The 23231-nt window shown below is 34.0% G+C and overlaps 2 protein-coding genes and 1 long non-coding RNA gene across 4 annotated transcripts in view; all 3 read right to left on the bottom strand.

Moving 5' to 3' along the window:
* Nucleotides 1–23231, bottom strand: part of LOC132035856 (uncharacterized) — a 63056-nt gene that overhangs the window by 14783 nt on the left and 25042 nt on the right. The gene's annotated exons all lie outside the window — the stretch shown is intronic.
* Nucleotides 1186–6907, bottom strand: LOC132036934 (uncharacterized protein At4g15545-like). 2 transcript variants are annotated; one of them, XM_059427347.1, is made up of 10 exons: nt 6381–6907; nt 5250–5318; nt 3357–3410; nt 2803–2866; nt 2584–2655; nt 2247–2504; nt 2013–2058; nt 1848–1926; nt 1632–1734; nt 1186–1487 (listed from the first exon to the last, which is right to left on the bottom strand). In XM_059427347.1, exons 1-9 carry the CDS (start codon nt 6675–6677, stop codon nt 1642–1644), a joined length of 1032 nt encoding a protein of 343 aa, XP_059283330.1. In that variant the 5' UTR covers nt 6678–6907; the 3' UTR covers nt 1186–1487; nt 1632–1641. The 2 variants fall into 2 exon arrangements, with proteins under 2 accessions (XP_059283330.1, XP_059283329.1); XM_059427346.1 differs by having other exon boundaries at nt 1186–1488; nt 1614–1734; nt 6381–6905.
* On the bottom strand, nt 12288–14140 carry LOC132036074 (protein CURLY FLAG LEAF 1-like). Its single transcript, XM_059426302.1, has 2 exons — nt 13737–14140; nt 12288–13011 (listed from the first exon to the last, which is right to left on the bottom strand). The coding sequence occupies exons 1-2, from the start codon at nt 13932–13934 to the stop codon at nt 12484–12486; spliced, it is 726 nt and encodes a 241-aa protein (XP_059282285.1). The 5' UTR covers nt 13935–14140; the 3' UTR covers nt 12288–12483.

Genomic DNA, 23231 nt, shown 5'->3' on the forward strand with positions numbered 1-23231 from the left:
TGAGATGATCTCGAATTTATTTTTCGTGACTCAGACGCAAAAACACAAGTCCTATCATTACGAAGCTAATAGTATTGGTTACCAGGCCATTTTCACCAAATTTGGATCTAAACGGAGCCGATCAATTTTATTTTATTTTTGAAAAATCAATTGACTAACACATTCTGAAAGCTGAGATGATTTCGAATTTCTATTTCGTAACTCAGAAACACTAAAAACGCTACGTCAGTAATGACGAAGTTATTAGTACTGGTCACTAGACCACTTCCATCAAGTTTGAGCCTAAACGGAGTGGGTCAATTTTTTTTTAAATATATATGAACTAACACACACCGAAGCTGAGATGATCTCGAATTTCTGTTTCTAGATCGAGAAACGCAAAAAAAGCGAGTTGAGTAATAACGAAGCTATTAGTATTGGTCATCAAGTCATTTTCACTGATTTTGGGTCTAAACGGAGCCGATCGACTTTCTAGTGAAAAATCTTTGGACTAACACTCACTGAAAGCTGCGATGATCTCGAATGTCTGTTTCGCAACCCAGAAACGCAAAACAAATACCGAAGTTGAGATGATCTCGAATTTCTATTTTAGACCGAAAAACGCAAAAAAAGCAAGGTTAGTCTTAACGAAGCTATTAGTTTTGGTCACCAAGTCATTTCCACCAATTTTGGGTCTAAACGGAGTCGATCATCTTTTTATTGAAAAATTCATGGACTAATAGTCATCGAAAATTGAGATGATCTCAAATTTATTTTTCGTGACTCAAAAACACAAAAATACGAGGCCAATCATGACGAATCTAATAGTATTGGTTGCCAGGTTATTTCCACCAATTTTGGGTCTAAACGGAGCCGGTTAAATTTAAATAAAAAATAAAAAAAAAATCAATAGACTAACACATGCCGAAAGCTAAGATGATCTCGAATTTCTATTTCATAACTCAGAAACATTAAAAACGCGATGTTAGTCTTGAAGAAGCTATTAGTACTGGTCAGCAGACCACTTCCATCAAGTTTGAGTCTAAACGGAATCGGTCAATGTTTATTTTTTTTGAAATATTTATGGACTAATACATATCGAAGCTGAAATGATCTCGAATTTCTATTTCTAGACCGAAAAACGCAAAAAAGGCGAGGTCAGTCATAACGAAGCTAATGTATTGATCATCAAGTCATTTCCACCTATTTTGGGTCTAAACGGAGCCAGTCGACTTTCTATTGAAAAATCTATGGACCAACATCAATTTGATTATCATCTGCTGATCCCACAGCTAGGTGTGGGATGATGATGTAGAGTTAAAAAAAAATGCAATAATATACAGAAAGCATCCATGAAATATTGAAAACCGAAAACTTAATATCAATTCATCGGCTAGAGCATATTCTGCAGCAGTCCTTGTTAACTACATCCCTTATGAACTTTTGCGCAGCGGAAAGATCTCTTTGTTTTGATTCTCTTTGAAGTACTTGTACCAAGTTGGACCATATCTGTGAAAATTTCGTATGATCTTAGTCAACTTTAGACACATGCAAAAACAATCAAGACACCAAATAAATGTCTCCATAATATCATGACCAAAAAAAAAAAAAAAAAAGGATGAGATCACATATACCCATGTTCACTGATTCACTCTGTTGCTTTCACCGAGCACTACGGTTAAGCAAACCTTGGAACGACAGATAAAGATCTTTGTTATCTGTCCCGAAAATCTCTTCTGCTTTTTTCAAAGTTTCCTACATTTATAAAGGCAGAAAAGGAATAGTAGAAAGCATTCAGTTACTGAGTAGACAAATAAGAGGAATTCACAGGACGCTAATAGCCTAACGATCCTAATTACTTTCATCACCTCACGAGATTGCTTTTGTGCATTTAATTCCTTAATGTTGGTCAGAAATGCACTGAACTGCTCATAGGATAGACGACTCCTGCATCAGCAACATGCATTTACTGTCAGGTGAAAGATCCTTACTATAAACAAATTAAACAGAAAGAAGGTAGTTTAGCTATCCACCTAGCTTGTCGGAAGAACTCCTTCCCATCAATTCGAGGAGTTTGACCTGGTAATTCGCATTAAGGAAACCGAATCAGAGGATCATGTGTAAACCAGTCAGTAGCATGATTTTTCAAAATGATCTCAACCAAGAATGACTTTCTAAATATGCAACACCATAAATGCAAGAGAACAGATAGCAGTAACATTTCCACAGCTCACAAAAGGAAACTTAAAAAGTCAGTTCTTAGTTACCTGGCAATGGGCGTGCCTTTGGAGGAGAGTTAGCTGCTGATGACTGTTGACTTGATGGAAAATAAGATGACATTGAACCTCGTCCGTCATATTGAAAGTTTGTTGGAGAATTGGCACCGGATGTCCTCTGAGGAGATGCAGCAACAGAATATCTTCTAGGAGATACACTAGTTGAAATTATTTTGGGAGTTCCAGTTGGAGTAAGACGCGGTGTTATGTAAGGTGTCATGGAAAATCTTTGCACAGCTCGCTTTGAGGCTGGATCCAAGAAAATGGAAAAACGTTCACTGCTTTTGCTACATCATATTATAAGAAGCAGAATGTAATGTGCAAATACCATCATCATTAATTACTGTGCTGTCCATAGAACCACCGAAAGAATGGTGTACTCCATAGCTGTTCACCTCCTCTGCAGGATATAATTAGCAAGACCAAATTTAGAACATCAAAGACAGAACTCCATATCTTGAAGCAGCCAAAAGTGTGACATAAAATCTTGAACATGACCAGATGAACACATCACAGGAAATACATACAAATTGAAGCCAAGACTTACCCTTTACAGAATAGGCCTTATGGGTAGATTGGTCGTAAGTGCCAATATCAACAGTTTCAGCTTGCTGAAGATGCAGAAACAAGATTGGCAATTTAGTCCAGCGGAAGCACAGGATAAGGGAAAAAAAAAGGTCTTGCTCTACTGATACAAGTAATGGGAAATTTGCCTAGCGCAAATATTTGAATTCCAACATTATTACCAAAAACTTCTTTTAGGAAGTTTGATTAGGCGTTTGGATACGAATTTGATGATATTTGAAAAAAATAGTCTTTCAAGTCTAGTTGAAAGGGGGCATGTGAAAATTGGAGTTGTGTTTGAACATGCATTTCACTTGAAAAAATGTTGAAAGTTCTATAAGGGAATTCTGTTTTATTACCACTTCTTTAAACTTGAAAAACTCAACTCTAGTTGGAGTGAAAAGTTGACCACAATGTATAACCAAACAGTTATTTGAAAAGGAAGGAAAATATTGGTATGTCCAATGGGCCCTAAGTTACTCTCTTCATGATTTTCCCAAAACGAAACACAAAGAGATTAAGATTCCGAAATCTTACCGATGAATTATCATCACTAAGAGACTGCACCAGTTGCCGTTTAAAAGTCTCCAACTGTCAAAAAAAGAAAGCAAGTTTATGCTGCTGCAATCAAAGTAAGCAATATATGATATAGCAGAGGCAGAAGCTACAACAGGAGTTTCAATCAAATGATCAGAGCTATGGAAACCACTTATGTAGGGTGAGGATATATTGATAAGTCTCTTCTCCTTAATGCCCTGACTCTATCATCGGAAGCGGCTCCCAGTGAAGTAGTAAGAATATCAAAGGACGAGACCGCTTTCTCATCACAAGATATAGATATGGAAGGTGACACGGGTAATGAACAAGAACTAATACAAGAATTATGCCATTGTTAATGGGAAGGTCTATCAGCTCATACACCAAGCTGTGGATTTGGCTGCATTGAGGAAAAGCATAATATTACCTGAATCACTTATCTGTAAGGTGGAAAATTCTCACTATATAAGCCAATTTAGGCCCATTTCTCAGTCTAATGTGATTGATGATTTATAAAATAATGACCAAAGTCTGGGCTAAAAGTTAATTCCCCCTGTGAAAAACTGCTCAAACCCTTCCAATGAAGTTTCATACATAGCAGCAGTACTATTGATAACTTATTTTTGGTCCAATAGTTGATTGATGGGATAGGAAAATCTAAGGATGACAGAAGTACGGCTATCACAGAGCCTTGACAATGGGCCAATGTGCTAGCTTTAAATATACTTCTCATTGTGTTACCTTCCCTAATAAGTTCATTACTTTTATCATCTATTTCTTTCCTTGCTATTCATTACAACGGGGATCTCAGTGTCTCACTGACCTAAAAGAGTTATACTTATACACAAAAGATAATTCATTCCCTAATTTTTTGTCTTGTATTTTGGAAAGGTTATGCTTATCAATTCATAAAGAAAAGAATATGTCATCAGCCAGTCACTGTTAATGTGGGTTAGTTCTTGTTAGTCATCACTTTACTGCTAAAAATTGTTAGAGAAATAAACCAGTTCAACTTTAGTTATGAAAAGGTTCCCAAAAAGATTTATAGTCTCTTGAGCTACTCCACTCATAACCTTAAGATTTGGGTTCGAAATTCAAATTGTATTGAGCGTATGCTCTAATCTCAAGACCCAAACTTCAGCCTCTTGGTCACTTTGGATTTATCAAAAAGGTCTAAGCCCGTAAGTAAATCTTGCTTTCTTCATAGAACCTAGTTAGACTAACTTTAGGTTTTATACCAAAAAGAAAAGAACGTTTTAGCAATGCATATCAAAAAGAGGAGGGAGTCCAGCACATTGGAACAAGGGAAACTTATAAGTTCACCAATTAAGTTGAACTCAATGTACCAAGTCTTGCTTTCATCAGATAACCTAGTAAAACTAACTTTAGGGGCACAACAGCATAGAAAATCAATCTACTAATTGCCAGTGAACAGAGGTTTCATAGTCATCTCTTTGAAATCGAATATATAATCTAAATAAGGGGAACAATGCTCTCTTTGTCCAATTTACATGACAGTCTTTTCATTTTAGGACATCCCAAAATGTAACTTTCACAAAGAATTCAAATTTATTTAACTATCAAAATTTTAATTTTAAACATTGATGGGATGATATTTCAAAATCAAATTAGCTTTTCGGTAATTACTATAATGTTCTCGTCACTACAACTTATATAATATATACGTCAAACTAACATTTTAAGCTCAATATACAGTCAAACACCATACTAGCAAATGGGACAGAGAGAGTGCCAAACAGTAGGATTAACCCAAGTCTAATTAAAGCATAAACCTCTAAAAAATCATTAAAAAACTTTCAACTTAAATAAGATTTTTAACTATATGCAGAACAAAATTTAAAAGAGATAGCAGGGGAATAACAAATTTATCACCTTTGCCAAATCTCGACCCATTTTCTTTGCTGTCATAGCCAATGAATCCCTCTCCTTCGAAAGCTTCATCTGTCATTTAAAACAAAAAAAAAAAGATTGAGGCCTTTTCATTCCAAACAAATGCAACAACAACAACACCCAATGTAATATCACATGTGTCTGGGGAGAGTAGAGTGTACGCAAACCTTACCCCTACCTCATAGAGATAGAGAGGCTGTTTCCGAAAGACTCTCGGCTCAAGTAACTCATATCAAAGCAATTTGAAAATGAAAATAAAGAAGTAAAGCGTCTTGCAAATACTCCCTCTATCCCAATTTATGTGGCACACTTTCCTTTTTAGTCTGTCCCATAAATAATGACACCTTTTTTGTATTTAAAAACAATTTAACTCTATGAAATGATTTACAGCCCCACAGATTTCAAAAGTATCCCTTTTTTTCTTTAACTCCGTGCCTAGTCAAATGGTGTCGCATAAATTGGGACGGAGGGAGTAATAGGGAAATCATTACATAGCATTCAGAAAAAAAGAACACTAACAACAACAAAATAATGCGATAACCGAAGCAAAGAAACAGCAGGATCCCAAACAAACGCAAGAGGTAGAAATGAAAAGTAAGGGCAAATAAGCATTACATTATCTTCAACGCTGAATTTCAACCACCAATAAGGCTTTTCCATTCCAAACAAATGCAATAACAACAACATGCCCAGTGTAAAATCACAAGTGGGATCTAAGGAGGGTAGGATGTACGCAAACCTTACCCCTACCTTTGTGAGGTAGAGAGGTTGTTTTCAATAGACGCTTGGCTCAAATAAAATAAGACAGCAAAATAACAAGATATAACAAAACAAATGCAGCAATATAGACAGTAATACACATTGAAGAATAAAAAACTACGCGATAAATAAATACAACAACAACATACCCAATATAATCCCACAAGGTGGGGTCTGGAGAGGGCAGAGTGTGTGCAGACCTTACTCCTACCTTGAGAGGTAGGGAGGCTGTTTCCGATAGACCCTCGGCTCAGCGCGATAAATAAATAATACTACTAAAAATAAGGAACGGCGCGATAACTAAATAAAAATGCAAGGGATAGAAATGAAAGACAAGCTAAATAGATGCAGTACATTATCTTCACAAGTGAATTTCAACCGCATTTCAGTTTCATGACAAGCTTGTTCGAGCTGAGACACTTTATCCTGGAGCTCCGCAATAACCCGATCCTTTTCATGAACCTTCTGACGAAGCCGACCCGTTTCCGACTCCAGTTTCGTAACCCTAGAAGCTATAGCCATTGAAGTAATCTTCCTAGCAAGATCCAATTGGTCATACGGGTCAATCGGAATAACCGAAAGTATTTCATCGGAAAGATGAAAGTCCGGCCCGGAAACCCGACTGCTATCGCTACTACTGCTTAGCGACATTGAAGAATTTCCACGAACCCTAAATGTGGATTTCGGAGAATACAATGGAGAGTTGGAAACAGAAGAAAATGATTAATTGGATGTCAACTTTGTAACAAACCGAATTAAGTAGTATTAATTAAATTAATATGATTCCGTTTGACTTATGTGTTTGAATTAATAATGAGTTAATTAAAGAATAAATGGGACATGCTTTACGGTGGTTTGTCTCTATTCTGGGTTTGAATTTTTGCTTTGGATTTCCCTCCAAAGCTTAAGCGTCCTTTTCGGTTAGGTCCGCTTTGGACCCTGGGCCCTAATATAAACCCGCTGTACTTTTCAAAATTTGATTATTTACCTATCAAAAGTGAAAAGTTAAAAGGAAAAGTGACACATTAGGCCGCTTAAAAAATAATTAGCATTTATTCAAATGTATAAAAAATATATACTAGTTATATATAAAGTACGTGTGTGTATATATACAAACACACATACATTAATATACCAAATAAAAAGAAATATTTTCCTATTATTATTTTAGTTGGCGATATAAGCGATAGAATTCTTTAAAAAAAAAAAAAAAAAAAAAAAAAAAAAAAAGTAAGTTGACCCACGGTAAAATAGGAATGTAACCTGTCCATTGCCATAGGGGATAGCAAAATATAAGAAATACTTCTTCCAACGCCATTTGGCTCCATTTGTTATATATTCTTACAAAAATAATATGAAAATCAATACTTGTTATAATATTCATCAATTCAATTTTAAAACTTGAAATATAATAAGATTATTTGGATAGATAATACTTTTGGCTTGTGCTCTTGGGAATATAATAGCTCAATAATATTGCATGACTTAAATAACTTCCAATTAATTATTAAAATCAAATTTTATCATAAAAACACATTCATGTTAGTGGATATTAAGTGAACAAATCATCGAATGGTAGTTTCAAGAGTTTAACAAGTAAAATTATGGTAGGTCACTTACCCATCATATTAGCCACTAATATGAAATACCTTGAATTTAATAATACTTGTAATATGTCAATACAAGTCTCCTATAGAACGTGGAGAAACAATTAATACCAAGTCCGTTAGTTTAGATGCCATGGCGTTCATGATTGATGGGGCACCATTACTCTCATTGCTTCTGTTAACAGCTCATTCCAATTAGCAAACAAGCATAATGCAACAAATCATAGCCTATCAGTTCTCCTTGCATTATGATTGTTTTAAATTAAAGTTTCACAATGCACAAGATGGGATGGCACTTAAAGTGGTATATCAATTTTATAGACAGTCCATACTAAGTAGTAAGTATTAACAGACATGCATCTACTGCCAACAACTACCCAAACTTAAAATTGCAGACCTCGGCCCAATCCTTATGGGCTAACCAATAATAGAAGTGAAGCCCACATTAATATAACTTCTCACTTTATCAATACTGCCCTTCTTTGGAGGCTTTAAATTTTGGCAATCCACATTATTTTGACAATCTTTAAAAATTTAGTCATTGTTTTTTGAAATATAATAAGGAATTCCTCTTTTGGCATGAAAAAATATTTGAACAAAAATATCCTAAGCTAAAAACAAAAGACACCAGACTAGAGTTTGGTTATTTCTCAGTTCAAACTCCAGGAACGATTGTTGATATTATATATGTTGTTTAAAAGACATATGATCTAAAAAACAACCCAGAAAATGTAGCAATAACACGAGCAAATAATTTGATAGAGAAGTAGTTATAGGAAACAATTCTTTCTAGAAATAGTTATAGATGGAGAAGTTTGGCCTGATCGAAAATGGTAGAAAAATGGTCTTGAGCTAATTTGTAATTAGGAAAAGCTGTTAAGAGGGTTTTGCATCTGTGATGTACATATTAAAGCAACTAAAATTGAGTACCTTAAGAATGGCAACTTTGAGTACCTTAGTAGTTAGGGAAAATACATAAATACCCCCTTAATATGCTGGATTAACGCAACTTTGGTAATTCCTTCACTTATTTTTTCAATATTTTTGTGGCCTTTTAGCTGACATGGCACCAAAAAATTTTAATAGCGAGTGAAAGCAGCTTTCTTCTTCTCTCTCCTTTTTCTCTTCTTAAGAAATTACCAAAGTTATGCCGGACCGCCGCCATCGACACCGCCAAGAACATAGCCCATTGTATTTTCATTGCTAAATTGTGAGAAAATAAGGTTGGGGTTGCATAAATTTATAAACAATTCCTTAATGCAAGTGTATGACCTTTTACACCCATAGAATACACGCGACCCATAACTACCGTTTTTTCTAGTTTTTGTCTTTTTTTTTTTTTTGAATTTTGCTTTATTGGTTGAAATTTCAACCTCATTAGATTTTACGTGTAATTTTTGAGTTTAATTTTGTGTAAGATCGGTGTTCAAAAATTGTTCGTAAATGCAATATTTTGTATGTAATTTTGGACTAATTTATCGAGGGTTGCAAAATTAGAAATTACCCGTTAGAAGAATTTAATGGGCAATCCGCGCAAAAAAATGATATAACTTCTCACTTTATCATTTACCTACTACCCTTCTGGAGGCCCATTTTGGCAACCCACATTATTTGTGACAAATTTAAAAATTTAGTCATTGTTTTTTGAAATATAATAAGGAATTAGCTGCTCTTTTGGCATGAAAAAATATTTGAACAAAAATACCCTAAGCTAAAAACAAAAAACGCCAGACTAGAGTTTGGTTATTTCTCAGTTCAAACTGGGGAAGCGATTGTTGATATTATATATGTTGTTTAAAAGACATATGATCTAAAAAACAACCGAGAAAATGTAGCAATAACACGAGCAAATAATTTGATAGAGAAGTAGCTATAGGAAACAATTCTATCTAGAAATAGTTATAGATGGAGAAGATTGTGGCCTGATCGAAAATGGTAGAAAAATGGTCTTGAGCTAATTTGTAATTAGGAAAAGCTGTTAAGAGGGTTTTGCATCTGTGATGTACATATTAAAGCAACTAAAATTGAGTACCTTAAGAATGGCATATATGCACGAATGCATGTTAGTAGTTAAATGATTATATTCATATAAGTTGATCGAGTAGAGATAAATTCAAATTTTAATTTAAAGTCAGTAAAATCAGAGGAAGGACAGTACTCGATTTTATACGTAGTGCTTGTGCACATGGAAGGCGTTTGTAATTCTGATAATGATTATAGGAGTTAGATAGGGAGCGGGTGAGCTACTTTAGTACTACTACTGTATTAAATACTTATAAGTCAGGCCAGTAGTAGCAATTAAGTTTTGCTTAATGAGTTAGTCAGTTAGGTACACAATTGAATGAAGACATTAATTATGCACCTTGAATGAACCATAAGATATACCATACCTCTATTATGTAGCATCCGACGAAACTTACAACTTTGGTAAACAGACTTTTCAATCATTTAATATGATTATTAATTATGCAGTTTCCTACCCTATTGCATGGCGTAATTCTAGAGCGTGTTATATTTATAGTGACTATGTGCATATGTAACACGAAGTATTGACTTAGATAAAGATTCACGCATCTAATATTCAACGATTTCCTTTTCTTGCTGGTTTCTGCTTCACACAAAATTCGAAGAAAAAGAAATATACAGGGAGGGTAAAGGGTTGGCTTTAGGTTTAACCATGGAAGTTTATAAAAATGGGAAGAGATTGTGAGACATGGTTAGTTGTTTAAGAGTTTATGTTTTAAGCACTGTTATATTTGTCACAACCTAAGCTCATGGTACATATTGTCCGCTTTGGTGTCACTTGGGCTACACCATTATGATATTATCGATCGAGCCAAAAGCGCACATATATACCATGTGAAACTTCTGTTATTCCTTATAAAGTTCTTCACTTTCCTCTCCCATTATGACGTGGGATCGGCCATGCACACCTTCTTCGGAAACTTGCCAGCTTAATCTGTTAGTCTCTATCTTAGACTCGCTTTCGTCATCCTCCTCTGTCAAGGGCGTAATACGAGTTAAAAACTAAGACTTGAAAAAGGCTTCCTTGTTCTTTAAGAACGAGTGGCAAATTGAATCTCCCAAGTTTTCGTTTCCTAATGACACAAGAATAACCTATTATAACTAATTAACTTTCATTGGTGATGTAAAAACATTATTTACACTATCGATGTATAGCAAGCAAGTCCAAAAACAAAATGGAAAATATGAAATATTGAGTTAAATAGGGCAGAGCCAGCCTTATAAAAGTTACTGGCTCGGCAAAACAAAAATGATTAATATGGTTCATAATTCATAAACTAAAGATTCAGACTCCACCTTTGGTTAAGACCGCCGGATAGATAGCAGCCGTTAGTTGTGTTACTTTGAAAGACGTAAGTGGAAAGAGTAATTCAGTAGTGTTATTTAATGGAAGTTAGGTACAAAATTGAAAAAGGTAAGAGTAAATGCACAGTTAAGATGAACAAAGGAAGCAAGCCCTGATCAGCTCTTTTATTTGGCAAAATTAATTAGGTGCATACCCTTTTCAACCATTTAATTTTGGACCAGAATGCCTTTATTGCTACTCCTTAACACGAACACAAATCTATGCTGTATCCACCCTCCTTACAAAAGTAAATACAATGATAAAGGACAATGTATCCAAATGCACATGCGATTTTATTGGCAATACAACTGCAACATTAATATGCAGATATGCAGTGCATATTAAGATTCATCGAGAGTTAAATAAGTAATCTGACTTTAATTTCCTCATATATACTCCAATTGTATAAACGCATCAAATAGCAGACTTGCAAATAGAGTATAATTAATTATGCATAAGTCTCAACTCTCTGTTTATTCTCATTAATTCATACTGTCAGTATTTACTCCACTGCTCTTTTAATATTCTTTGCATCCCTTTGTTGATTAACAAAATTAAGGCACTCTTCCTTACCTTACTACTTCCTTGACCACCAGATGATAGCTGAAATGTGCCTGCTTATCCACATATATAAAGCTTTAGTTACCTAATGGCCTTAACCCGTACGCGAATTATTATTATTATTATTATTATTATTATTATTATTACTACTATTTTGAGCCGGCCTTTCTAAGAAAGTAGTGAAAGTTGCACGACAAATAAATAGCTTTCGTTTATTAAATGTTGGTTGGTTTTCCGCAACTGCAAGAGGGTGATTATACTGACCCCTTTCAGCATTTAATTTTATCATCATCTCTTAGCTAAACACCATTTTCAGCTAACAATACATTAAATTTTATGTTCTGCATGCAGTAGCACACACATTTAATACCCCACATCCATCCGGTAGCTCTTAATGCCCTGTTTCATGCTTTTATATCCACCGTTGCAAATTACAGGTTGAACCTCATGTCCAGTATTTCAATAGCTGCACTCGATATCTACTTTGATTTAGAACCCAGTAAATTAAACTAGATTGGGATAAATTTTAAATTTGAACACATAAAGACTAGATTAAATGTTAAATACGACCTGACTCTTTCTCGAACCCTATGCATAGCGAGCTACTTAATGCGCTGCTTCCATTTATAATGCCTAAATTACAATATTAGTCACCGTGACAATTACTAAACTATAACAGAAGGCCGAAAACGGAGTTGCATCGTGCCAACGACAACTGAATAATTAATGATCAAGCATACAAAAATATATATCGACATCAAAAGATTTTTTAATATAGGCCAGTCAATTTATATCGAATCTTTTGCAACATTTGTAGTAGTATATAGATATAATATGTTCTGTAACATACAAGACTATGTATCTCTATCTTTACAAAAAGACTAGGTAGTTCTCTTCACATGTACTTGTTTCATGACTTTTAAATGGATATGTTAAGGTCAATACGAGGTTTCTTCATGCTGACATGAGGTAATAGTGGAACAATTGTATTGCATCGAGGGCATCTAGGATTGGTCCTTGATATCAACACGTAAAGCAGACAACTTGGACAACCAGCAGCAAATGAGCCATTAGTGTCTTCGTCAACATTGATTGATGATATTGAGGAATTTGAATTGGCAGATGATGATGACATGGACATAACTGCTGATGATGACATAGACATGAATGATGATGATGATATGGAGCTGCGCTTCCTCGTTGATTGCTTCTCTGCCCTTTCTAAAGCAGATTTCACTTTTTCAAGGGTGCATACACTATGATAATTACCAGCTGATGATGATGGTGATGATGATGATGGTGGTTTTAGGTCTAGCTTAGTGTCCTCAAAGAGACTGAGCGGTAACTTTGTAGCTGGAGCGTTAACTGTTTGATAGTTGCTATATTCCAAAGTTGTTGACGAGGAATAATTCGAAGAATTGCTCCTCTGTAGATACACTTTACCTGACTGTTGCAAAATTCACCACAATCTTTATCAACTTCATTATTCATAACCCTAAGCATATAAGAGTTTAAGTTTACGCACTAATCGGTAGAAAAATAAATATTTCCCAATGAGTCCATCTAAAGCATTTTAAAATACATGAATGGTGTAAAAAAAACTATTATATCGTTCTGTGTATAGAACTTAAAATCCATATCATGAAATTATTACCTCTCAAATGAAATTCTTACTCCAAACTTCATAAATGGATATGGATATAAACATCGTAATTAATATATTGAAATAAATATATTCACGCCAAATTTTTTTCAGTATTAATTTTATGTTTTGTTTTTTAAAAATAAAAACCTACACATAGGAAAAAGAAAAAAAAAAAAAAAGCAAGCCTAGGGAAAAACTAATACAGGAGTGAGCTATATTATTTTATTGTTTAAAAAAGAGAGCATATATATGGCAAAATAAGAACTAGCGTTCAAATCGAAACAGGTCTCGAACCCACATCTTTACAGGCAGCGCCTCAAACCACTGAATCATCAGCTTGCATTTGTATGTGGGTTCGGATGCAAATAAATATATAAACTTACTAGATTTTCTAGTACAAATATACGGTCTACGTAAAAGTTACTGGGTTCGGCCGAACCTCCCAGTTACACTGTAGCTCCGCCCCTGGATATAAACATCGTTTTTATTCACGCCAAATCAATAAAGTATACACAATAGAAAAGTACCTTCAAATCGAGGCGCTTTTCCCAGCCAGAGGGAACCTGCAAGTCAAGGTCCAACTCCTTAGAATCAAGGGTGCAACATCCACCAAGCAAGTCTCTAGTGATCAGGGCTGTCGATTTTGATGATGATGATGATTCATTCATGTCACTCCTACCACCACGGTTCATTATCCTTATCAAAGTGCTAACTTCAGCCACCATGATCCCCAACCAACAACAGAATAATTTTTAGTACCGTAATAATATTGTGTCACAGTACTTAGAAGAAGAACCTGCAATAGCAGTAGGTGTATGAAAGGACGGAAAAAGAGGGACTTGAAAAAATATTTGGAACAGAGAGATAGAGAGACAAAAAGGAAGAGGTGGAAATGAGTCAATAAATAAACGGGGAGAAGCAAGTGAATGGAGTCCGTTATGCATGAATAGAGGGATAATAATGAGGGATGATAATGGGGGGGGGGGGGGGTGAATTTAATGTAATTTTATAATTAAGTGGATTGAGATTAATACTATGAGGAGGAGGTTTGAAAGAAGGGGCAGTCAGTAATGGGGGCATTGAAAGATAGTAATGGCATTACTCGACAGGTGTGATTTATTGCATGCACATTTTCCCCATTAAATCCTCCTTAGACCTTTTAGCCTCCTTTACGTAGCTCCATTTAATGATTATCTCTAATTAATAAATTACTACAAGTCTACAACTACTCTTTTTGGTTTTTCTATTTTCCGGTTCGTCCCGATCTCATCCACTTTCTTATTCTTCGTTATTTAAGTCAACAATTTAACATACCAAAGGACGGTGAGGATTCATAATTCAATTTTTATAAGTTCAAGCTTTCAGATTTTAGCATTTTGTATTTCTAAAATTATAGGTTTAGATCTACTATTTATTATAATTTTAATGGATATTTACATATAAATTTATCTTTCCTTATCAAAAGTACGTGAATAGATGAACCTGATATTGCTATGATGCATCCACCCCCGCTGGCTTGAGTTGTAGTTGGCGAAGAATAGTCAAATATAAATATTTTTGGTGAAATTTCTAACTTTGCTGCTGTTTTTGAATTTTTTTTACTCATATTGACATCAAATCATATTAATTTATAATAATTAAATAACAAATTTAGGTTAAAATGTGTACTGATAATTAATTATGGCTTAGTGATAACAAGGCACGTGAAGGTATATGATAAATTGGTATGGATCTTTGGTGATAATCAGGGGCGGAGCCACATACGACTAAGGGAGCTCATCCGAACTCATTTCGGCCGAAAATTACACTGTTTATACATTGCTAAAATTAACTTTTATGTATAGATAATAGATGTTGAACCCTTTTGAACTTTTTTGGGTGTAAACTTCTTCATATTTGAAATCGCAAATCCTGGCTCTGTCACGTGACAACACGCATTTTATAGTGTAACTCCCTAAAGTCATTCGTCCTAAAGTTTAAATTTAATCTCCAATGAATCATGGTAGTTCTTTAGTCAGCCAAAAAATGGTTGCAATAATTCTAGTTTGCGTATTCCTTCTATAATATCTCTATTTGACTTTGGTTGCATATGCCTTCAATCATATCTCTATTTGACTTTGAGTGAGCATTAAGAGAGTGTATTTTTTTATTTTTTATTATATTTACTCATCAATTCCCATGTTACGCTTCCGTTTGCCTTTGCTTGGTTAGTTCGACGTGGGAATTAATACTGATTCTTCATGCACGGCGGAGATTGTTGCTGCACGTACGATGATCACCAAAGTCAGCCCCCGATTATTGAGTCAATCACTGAGATATTACGCTTGAATTCCACGAAACTTTGAAATTGTCTTTGACAAAAATGAAAGTTACATTTAGGATCACATACACTGTATAATTACTCTATAACCTCAAGAAAGAAAGGGAAAAAGAAAAAAAAGAACAAGGGACGAGTTAATACCCTCTTCTTCGATTTAATGGGGGTACATCCACATACCTGAGAACTAAATTCTGCATGCACATTATCAAGATTCATAAGGTAATATGGAGATTTACTGTGTAACATTCAAATTATTATTTTTTTTAAAGAAAAATATATGTGCCTCCAAAGCTACGAGTAAAGGTACTCCCTCCGTCTAAAAAATAAGTGTACTTAGCAAAAGGTATTTGTCCGAAAATAAGTGTCATCTTAGGAATTCAAGACAAAAATTGAAAAATATTTCCAACAATGCCTTAGCATTAAAGAAGTTGTCCTCTTTAAAATTCCTGATCAATTCTAAAGAAAATATTTAATAAATAAGGGTAATGTAGTAAACTCCACATTGAATTTATTGATTTCTTCATGAGCGTGATTTTGCTAAGATGACACTTATATTGGGACGGAGCGAGTAGTAAATTGACTCATAGAGAGGCAAATAAACTAATTAAGTCGGGGCAGATCACTCTGCGACAATCGTCAAACCATTGATTCTGATAATTAATTGTCAGCTAAACAACTTTGAACTAAGTCCGCGCGATTTTTTTCTCAAAAGCCTCACACCAATAAGATTATATCTACACATTATATATACATAACTTTCTTTTCCTTTTCAAACTATCAATGTGATATTTTGTTTGTGCACTCAACAACTGCTACTAGTAGTCTAGTAGATATGTCATATGTCCGCTTAGCATAAAATCTTTTGATATACATATTGTTCTTTATAATCCATTTTGTTTGAATAGTCAAAACTTATAAAGTCGAGCAAAATGTTACAGTAAGTACTTTGATTGTTCTGAATCGAAATTGAAGTTTCTTTTATTGGCAGAGAAATGAGGGTAAAAGCAGAATTTTAAATTGTATGGATATGGATCCACATGAATATACATGAGCACGGTGAGGAATTAATTTCACCCCCTTTTGCTGTCTCAATTAATCAAAAAATCGAATGCTTGCTAGTGCCAAGGACATGAACAAGGCCAAGCCTTTTAAGTTTTGCATTTAATGGCTTTCAATATCTGCATTAATGATTCAAATTAATTAACTTCCCAGAATAACACTACTCACCAGCCCATTTCCCACTACTTCTTGCCTTGTTGAAGAGTGGAAGACTAGTCATATCTCCTTGAATGCTACATTTAATGTTGCCAAGTTAAGGGATTTGAATCTTCCTCATCACTCCCCCCCACTTTCTATTTTCAATAATTACTACTACGTCTCTACTGTTGATAAAAAGAAAAAGAAAAAAAAAAATACCGAGACCCAAAAATCATTGCGTCTCTCTACGGAATTGAAGTGTGAGAGTGATGAGACTTCATAACAGAATATTCACCTAATTTACTACTTGTTGATTTGTACATTCAATGTTGGGCCGTCAAACAAAACGAAAATTAACTCCACCTATGTTTGTTTTCAATAGCATATTCCAAAAGCTAAATAAAAGTTAAAGAATTCAACTGATTGACAGTCAACATAAAAATAATGTAATCGTGACCAATTATCCAATAAGTGAGCACTGCTAAATAAAAGTTAAAGAATTCAACTGATTGACAGTCAACATAAAAATAATGTAATCGTGACCAATTATCCAATAAGTGAGCACTTAGCAGGCACTTGGCCATGAATTTTCAAACCAGCGTTTGGACATGCGTTTGAAATCAAGGTTTGAAACCATGGTTTCAAACCCCAAATTTTAACTTTTTAAAATATAAAATTTAACCTATAAGTTTATATTTTGTAAAAAAAAAACTCATAAGTTGGTAGATATTTTTAACAATTACCCCCATCAATCATTTACCAATCTCATTAACTTCCACCAAATTTTATTTATGTCTACCAACCTTTTAATTTTGTAAAAAAAGACCCATAGTTTAATTTTATTTATTGAACTAAAATTTAATCAATTGATGTTGTATTTTTAGAAAGGTCTTCTAGTATTAATTTTGAGCTGGTTGTTATGAATTAGCGTATTAATTTTGTTATGAACTATAACTTGCTCATTTGGTAAGATTGTATAAGAATTGAGAATGTTTTGATAGTTTTCCCAACTTGTGGGGTTTTTATATCTATAAGAGAAAATACTCCTTAAAATATCCAAATTGCATGTCCAAACATAGTTTCAAACCATGTCCAAACGGGTTAGAATAAATTGAAGGATACAAAGTATTACTAATATAGTAGTTTATCACCATTGTATTGAGTAGAGGTGTACATTGGTTCGGATTTTTTAAACACCAAACCAAACCAATTGTGTCGGGCTTTTAAATTTATACACCAAACCAAACCAATAAATTTCGGGTTTTTCAACCTTGGGTTTTCTCGGGTTATTCAGTTTTCTCGGGTTTTTCGATTTTTTTTTCCGGAATCGTCTTGATACAAAACATATAACTTTTACTTCAAATATTTCTTTAGTCCTAGTAAGATACAACTATATAATTAAGGTGTTTCTAAAGAAAATAACACAAATGTGAGAAGAGTGATAACATTGTATTAAAATAATCAATAAAAGATAATAAAATCGGTTAAAATAAATATTGCTAATTAATAAGCCATAAAGAAAATGACCATAGTCTAAAAATATTAAGTCATACTAAAATAAGTACGGCTAATAAGTATTAATTACATGACAAAGAAATAAACTTAAGTTATATATTTTCACTCTCTAAACTAATTATGCAAAGCTAAAAAATAGATATCCAACATTATTGTCATTACTAGTGGTAAATTGAATTTCTTTTGTTAGCATTAATGTTGAGTTGGTTTTGGTTTGGACTTTATTTGAATTACTAACTGTTGCGTCCAAATGCACACGCAAGTGTACGCGGTCGTACAAGTAATAAAGTGATTATGTAAAACGGATTCGAACCCACAGAGACTTATGATCAATATTTCACGAGAATAAACTATTGCTTACTATCTATGCAAGTGAAGAATAACGGTGTTGGTTCTTTTATAACTAACTTGAATAATATAATACTACTAGATAAAAAAAAACTTGTGCTTAGAACGTGATGAAAAAGCGGCTTTTATCAAGATTTAAGAAATTCAGGGTCGTGGTTGGTTTATAAATTAGTCAATCAAGTATCTCAAATACTTTGTTTATGTATAAATCATAGGATTTTCCGAACCATTGAGATATATGCTCCTATATTCCTATGGTATTGACCTATCAAGTACATCATTGATTGTGGTAACTAAGTATATTTTATCCTAGTCACAAATCCTAGCCCAACTCTAGGGATATTATGGATGGGATCTCATTTTTTCTCAAGAACAACCAAACGTATGTCGATGAGTAGATAGAACTCACGTTGCGCAGACAATCAAGAGATTAAACACAGAAGCAATGAAGCAATTGCATAAGAACAAGCCGCTAAGATTGAAACACTTGTCAAACATCAATATTCATGGCTACGCCACAACCCCAGAATTTAAGTGTTTAGTTACACATGATTTGATAAGCGAAAGAAGAATTCATCATTACTTAGGGTTTTGATGTAAAGAAAAATAATAGAATAGGAATAAAACCTAGAAAGGGTTTCACAATTCTCCAAAAGTCGTCCAAGCCGCCCCTCTAATGTTCAAAACGGCTATTTATATGCTAGGGTAAATATAAGATAAAGATCATTAAATAGGACAACCGACGCTCCCGTGCTTTGGTCGCGTCGCATGGCCATCGCATTACAATCCGCCGTGCTCCGAATACCAAAGCATAACATGTCCGAGAACGAGATGAGTATCTTGTTTTTTGCGGCGCATTGGAGACCCTTCTGGTCGATTTTGCCTTCAGTGTTGGAACTTTTACATTCAATCGTCGTATATAGCCTAATCACTCAACCGTGGAATACCCTTCGTTGGTCCTTGTTGTACCTATTCATATAAACATACCAACATAAGTTTATATACAACAATTCACGTTCAAAAGTGCGATGAAAGTGATAAGAAGTAAAGTGTAAATGACACTAAATCTAGATATTTGTGCCAAATATCACTAACCTCCATAGGATATAAAACTTATTGACATTCAAAATTCTAAGTTCAAACTTGAATAATATAAGAATAGATAAAAAAACTACGAAAATATTTAAGAAATATTTATAAATTACATTACAAATAAATATTTTTATGTATAAAATATTTTAAAAATTGAATACATGTAATGTCGGGTTGGTTTGGTTCGGTTTGACTTTTTTTTAGCTAAAACCAAACCAAATCAAGAGTTTTTTTTTTCAACACCAAACCAAATCGACTCGCATCACTAGTCGAGTTTTTTTTTTCGATTTGACTAGATTTATCGATTTAGTACAGTTTTCGGTTTACAAACAATTTGTTGAGTGATTGACCAGTAATATAAAGGCTAGTGCTGGCCAGTTACATGGGTTTAGATCATTTGAAGGCTAGTGCTGGACAGTTACAATATGGAATACCAGCCCACGTTGACGAGATGCATTTTTTTTGCGCGGATTGGCCTTCATTTAGGGTGGTCTTTAATTTTTGTCCTTCAAATTGGTGGTCTTTAATTTTTATCCTTCGCGTAATACCTCGAGGTTCTGGGTTCGAACCCCAGCTCAATAAAAAAAAAATGAAATTTTCGCAAGGCATGCAAAACTCTGCCTTAAGACAAAATTTTGTGTACAAATTTAGCATGATAAATAATGACATTAAATCAAGGGAATGAAATAGAGAGACAATATGCATGTGTGTACTTGGAAGACAGACCAAAAGTTTCTGCAAACTATGCCTTATCGAGGAGTTTGCTAAGGCATAGTTTGCGAGCCGTGCTACCTGCGCCTAGCAAAGTTTTTTTTAAAATTTTGCAAGCAAACTATATAGGCAAGGCGAGTTTGTAGGCCCGCCTAATAATTTTTAAAAATGAAGGGGTTCGAACCCGAAATCTGAGATTTTAGGCGAAAGGAAAAGTTTAAATACTTTCATTTGATGAGCAAAAATTAAAGACCAACCCAAAATAAGGCCATTACTGCGAATTGCCCACCACATGTAGGCCCAATTAGCCTTTCTAATCTAATTTTAGGCCCAAATTTGATAACATGAGTTTAGACAATCTGCAAGAGTCGGTCTAATGCACTTTTGAGTTTAACAATGATAAGAAGAACCATAAATCGTGTTAACAAATAAATTCTTTTTGATACCTAAAACTTTTATATCATTCAGTTTTATGGTAATCATTTTCTGGAAACAAAAAACAACCTAAAGGTAAGTAGTATTGTGTTACCTAAAAAAAAATATAAAATCCAATTTTTCTCCAAAAAACTCGTGCTCAAAAATAAATTCAAAGACAGACCTTTACCATACTTGTTAGTTAAAAACCTTAAACAAACTAAAGTCCATAACAAAACCAAAACCAAAACCAAAACCAAATCGAATAGAATAAACCAAACCGGTTCCTAATAGCATAAGGATAAAAAAAGGGGTTATAAAAGAAAGGAATATAGTCTGTGTTTTAGGTCCAATAGAAAAAAATATAAAGGGAGATTGGGAATAAAAGATGAAGCAAATAAATAGCGACCTATTCTATTCTTATGCATTATTTCATTCAAAAAATTCAACGGGCAAAAAAGTTAAAGGTTAACGGTGTTAAAGGGTAATTCGTTACTGTGAGTAACGTTTTATGGTTAATTAATGGTTTCAATGTTCCACTGATTCGAGTTCTTTATTTTATCCTAACTGATTTGAGTGCTTTATCTTATGGAGTATATATGATTCCCTAAGGTCTCTTAGTCTACAACTTGATGGAAACCATTCTTAGCTGCCATTTTGCTTTATACAAATTTAGTTCAAATAAGTGAATTGAGAGACCAAATTTAGTTGTTGTTTTGTTTCTAGAAGATGGAGTATTTTTCGTTCGGAAGAGATATGAAAGATGGTTGCTTCTTAATTTTCATATATGAAAAACCGTGATATATAAGCATTAATTACTAGTAGTTATTGTTGTAAACTTAAAACATTGTATCTCTAATTTCTTTTGGGTCTTAACCGTCTTGCATTTTAAAATGTATAAGAAAATGTTGAAAGGGAGAATTAACCAACTTGACACGCTCATATAATTTCTCACTCTTTGGTGTTGTTTTGAAATTGAAAAACTACTACTTTATTTAGCTAATCAATACTTTTTTTTATAAGGCTAATCAATTTTTTTTTAATCCTAATCAATTTAATCCTAATCAATTTTTTTAAGGCTAATCAGTATCTTTTTGTAAGGCTAATCGATACCTTTTTTTAAGGGTAATCAGTATTGTCGGTAAAGTTTTATAATTACATCAATCAGAAGGGTTCGTAATTTGAAGAATTCTTTGTAGGATTTAACTGCTCGTGCCTGGATTCTGTAGAAACGTTACTGTCGGTTACGTTTTAGCCTGAAGTTGTAACTCTGAGTTACGACTTTAAGATCAATCAATGTTAGATTTTGTATTCTTTAGAGTTGTTATTCACAGTAACGTATTAACCATAAAACGTTACTCACAGTAACGAATTACCCTTTAACACCGTTAACCTTTAACTTTTTTGCCCGTTGCATTTTTTGAATAAAATAATGTCTAATACGTTACCGTGAAATACGTTTATTCTAGTTCTGTAAATTTTCAAAAAAATGTATTATTTTAGTGAATTGGCTAAAATAATAGCTTATTTTGGTCAAAGAGTCGTGATTGACCAGTAATATAAAGGCTAGTCTTTGGACGATTACATGGGTTTAGATCATTTGAAAGCTAGTGCTGGACAGTTACAATATGGAATACTAGCCCACGTTGACGAGATGAATTTTTTTTGCGCGGATTGGCCTTCATTTGGGGTGGTATTTAATTTTTGTCCTTCAAATTGGTGGTCTTTAATTTTTATCCTTCACCTAATACCTCGAGGTTTTGGATTCGAACCCCCAGCTCAATAAAAAAAATGAATTTTTCGCAAGGCATGCAAAACTCTGCCTTAAGACAGAATTTTCAAGGTTTTGCATGGGCAGAATTTTGTGTACTAATTTAGCATGATAAATAATGACATTAAATCAAGGGAATGAAATAGAGAGACAATATGCATGTGTGTACTTGGAAGACAGACCAAAAGTTTTCTGCAAACTGTGCCTTATCAGGTAGAGTTTGCTAAGGCATAGTTTGCCTGCAAAACTATACCTTAAGGCATAGTTTGCGAGCAAACTGCCCATCGTGCATAATTTGCCTCGCAAAGCGAAGGTAATTTGCAAGCAAACTATGCCCGGTGGGGCAGAGTTTGTAGGCAACCTCTGCCTAGCGAATTTTTTAAAAAATTTTACCTGAGCAGGGGTTCGAACCCGAAATCCTGAGATTTTAGGCGAAAGGAAAAGTTTAAATACTTTCATTTGATGAGCAAAAATTAAAGACCAACCCAAAATAAGGCCATTACTGCGAATTGCCCACCACATGCAGGCCCAATTAGCCTTTCTAATCTAATTTTAGGCCCACATTTGATAACATGAGTTTGGACAATCTGCAAGAGTCGGTCTAACGCACTTTGAGTTTAACAATGATAAGAAGAACCATAAATCGTGTTAACA

This window comes from Lycium ferocissimum, chromosome 11 (assembly GCF_029784015.1).
Source record: "Lycium ferocissimum isolate CSIRO_LF1 chromosome 11, AGI_CSIRO_Lferr_CH_V1, whole genome shotgun sequence".
In the NCBI taxonomy this organism is placed as follows: domain Eukaryota; kingdom Viridiplantae; phylum Streptophyta; class Magnoliopsida; order Solanales; family Solanaceae; genus Lycium; species Lycium ferocissimum.

Excerpts from the sequence above, each read along its gene's own strand:
- LOC132036934 (XM_059427347.1), bottom strand. The coding sequence starts at position 6,677 with ATGTCGCTAAGCAGTAGTAGCGATAGCAGTCGGGTTTCCGGGCCGGAC. Across the intron at positions 3,411-5,249 it reads TGGGTCGAGATTTGGCAAAG|TTGGAGACTTTTAAACGGCA; the intron begins GTGATAAATTTG and ends TTTTTTTGACAG. Across the intron at positions 2,059-2,246 it reads AAAGGCACGCCCATTGCCAG|GTCAAACTCCTCGAATTGAT; the intron begins GTAACTAAGAAC and ends GCGAATTACCAG.
- LOC132036074 (XM_059426302.1), bottom strand. The coding sequence starts at position 13,934 with ATGGTGGCTGAAGTTAGCACTTTGATAAGGATAATGAACCGTGGTGGT. Across the intron at positions 13,012-13,736 it reads AAAAGCGCCTCGATTTGAAG|TCAGGTAAAGTGTATCTACA; the intron begins GTACTTTTCTAT and ends ATTTTGCAACAG.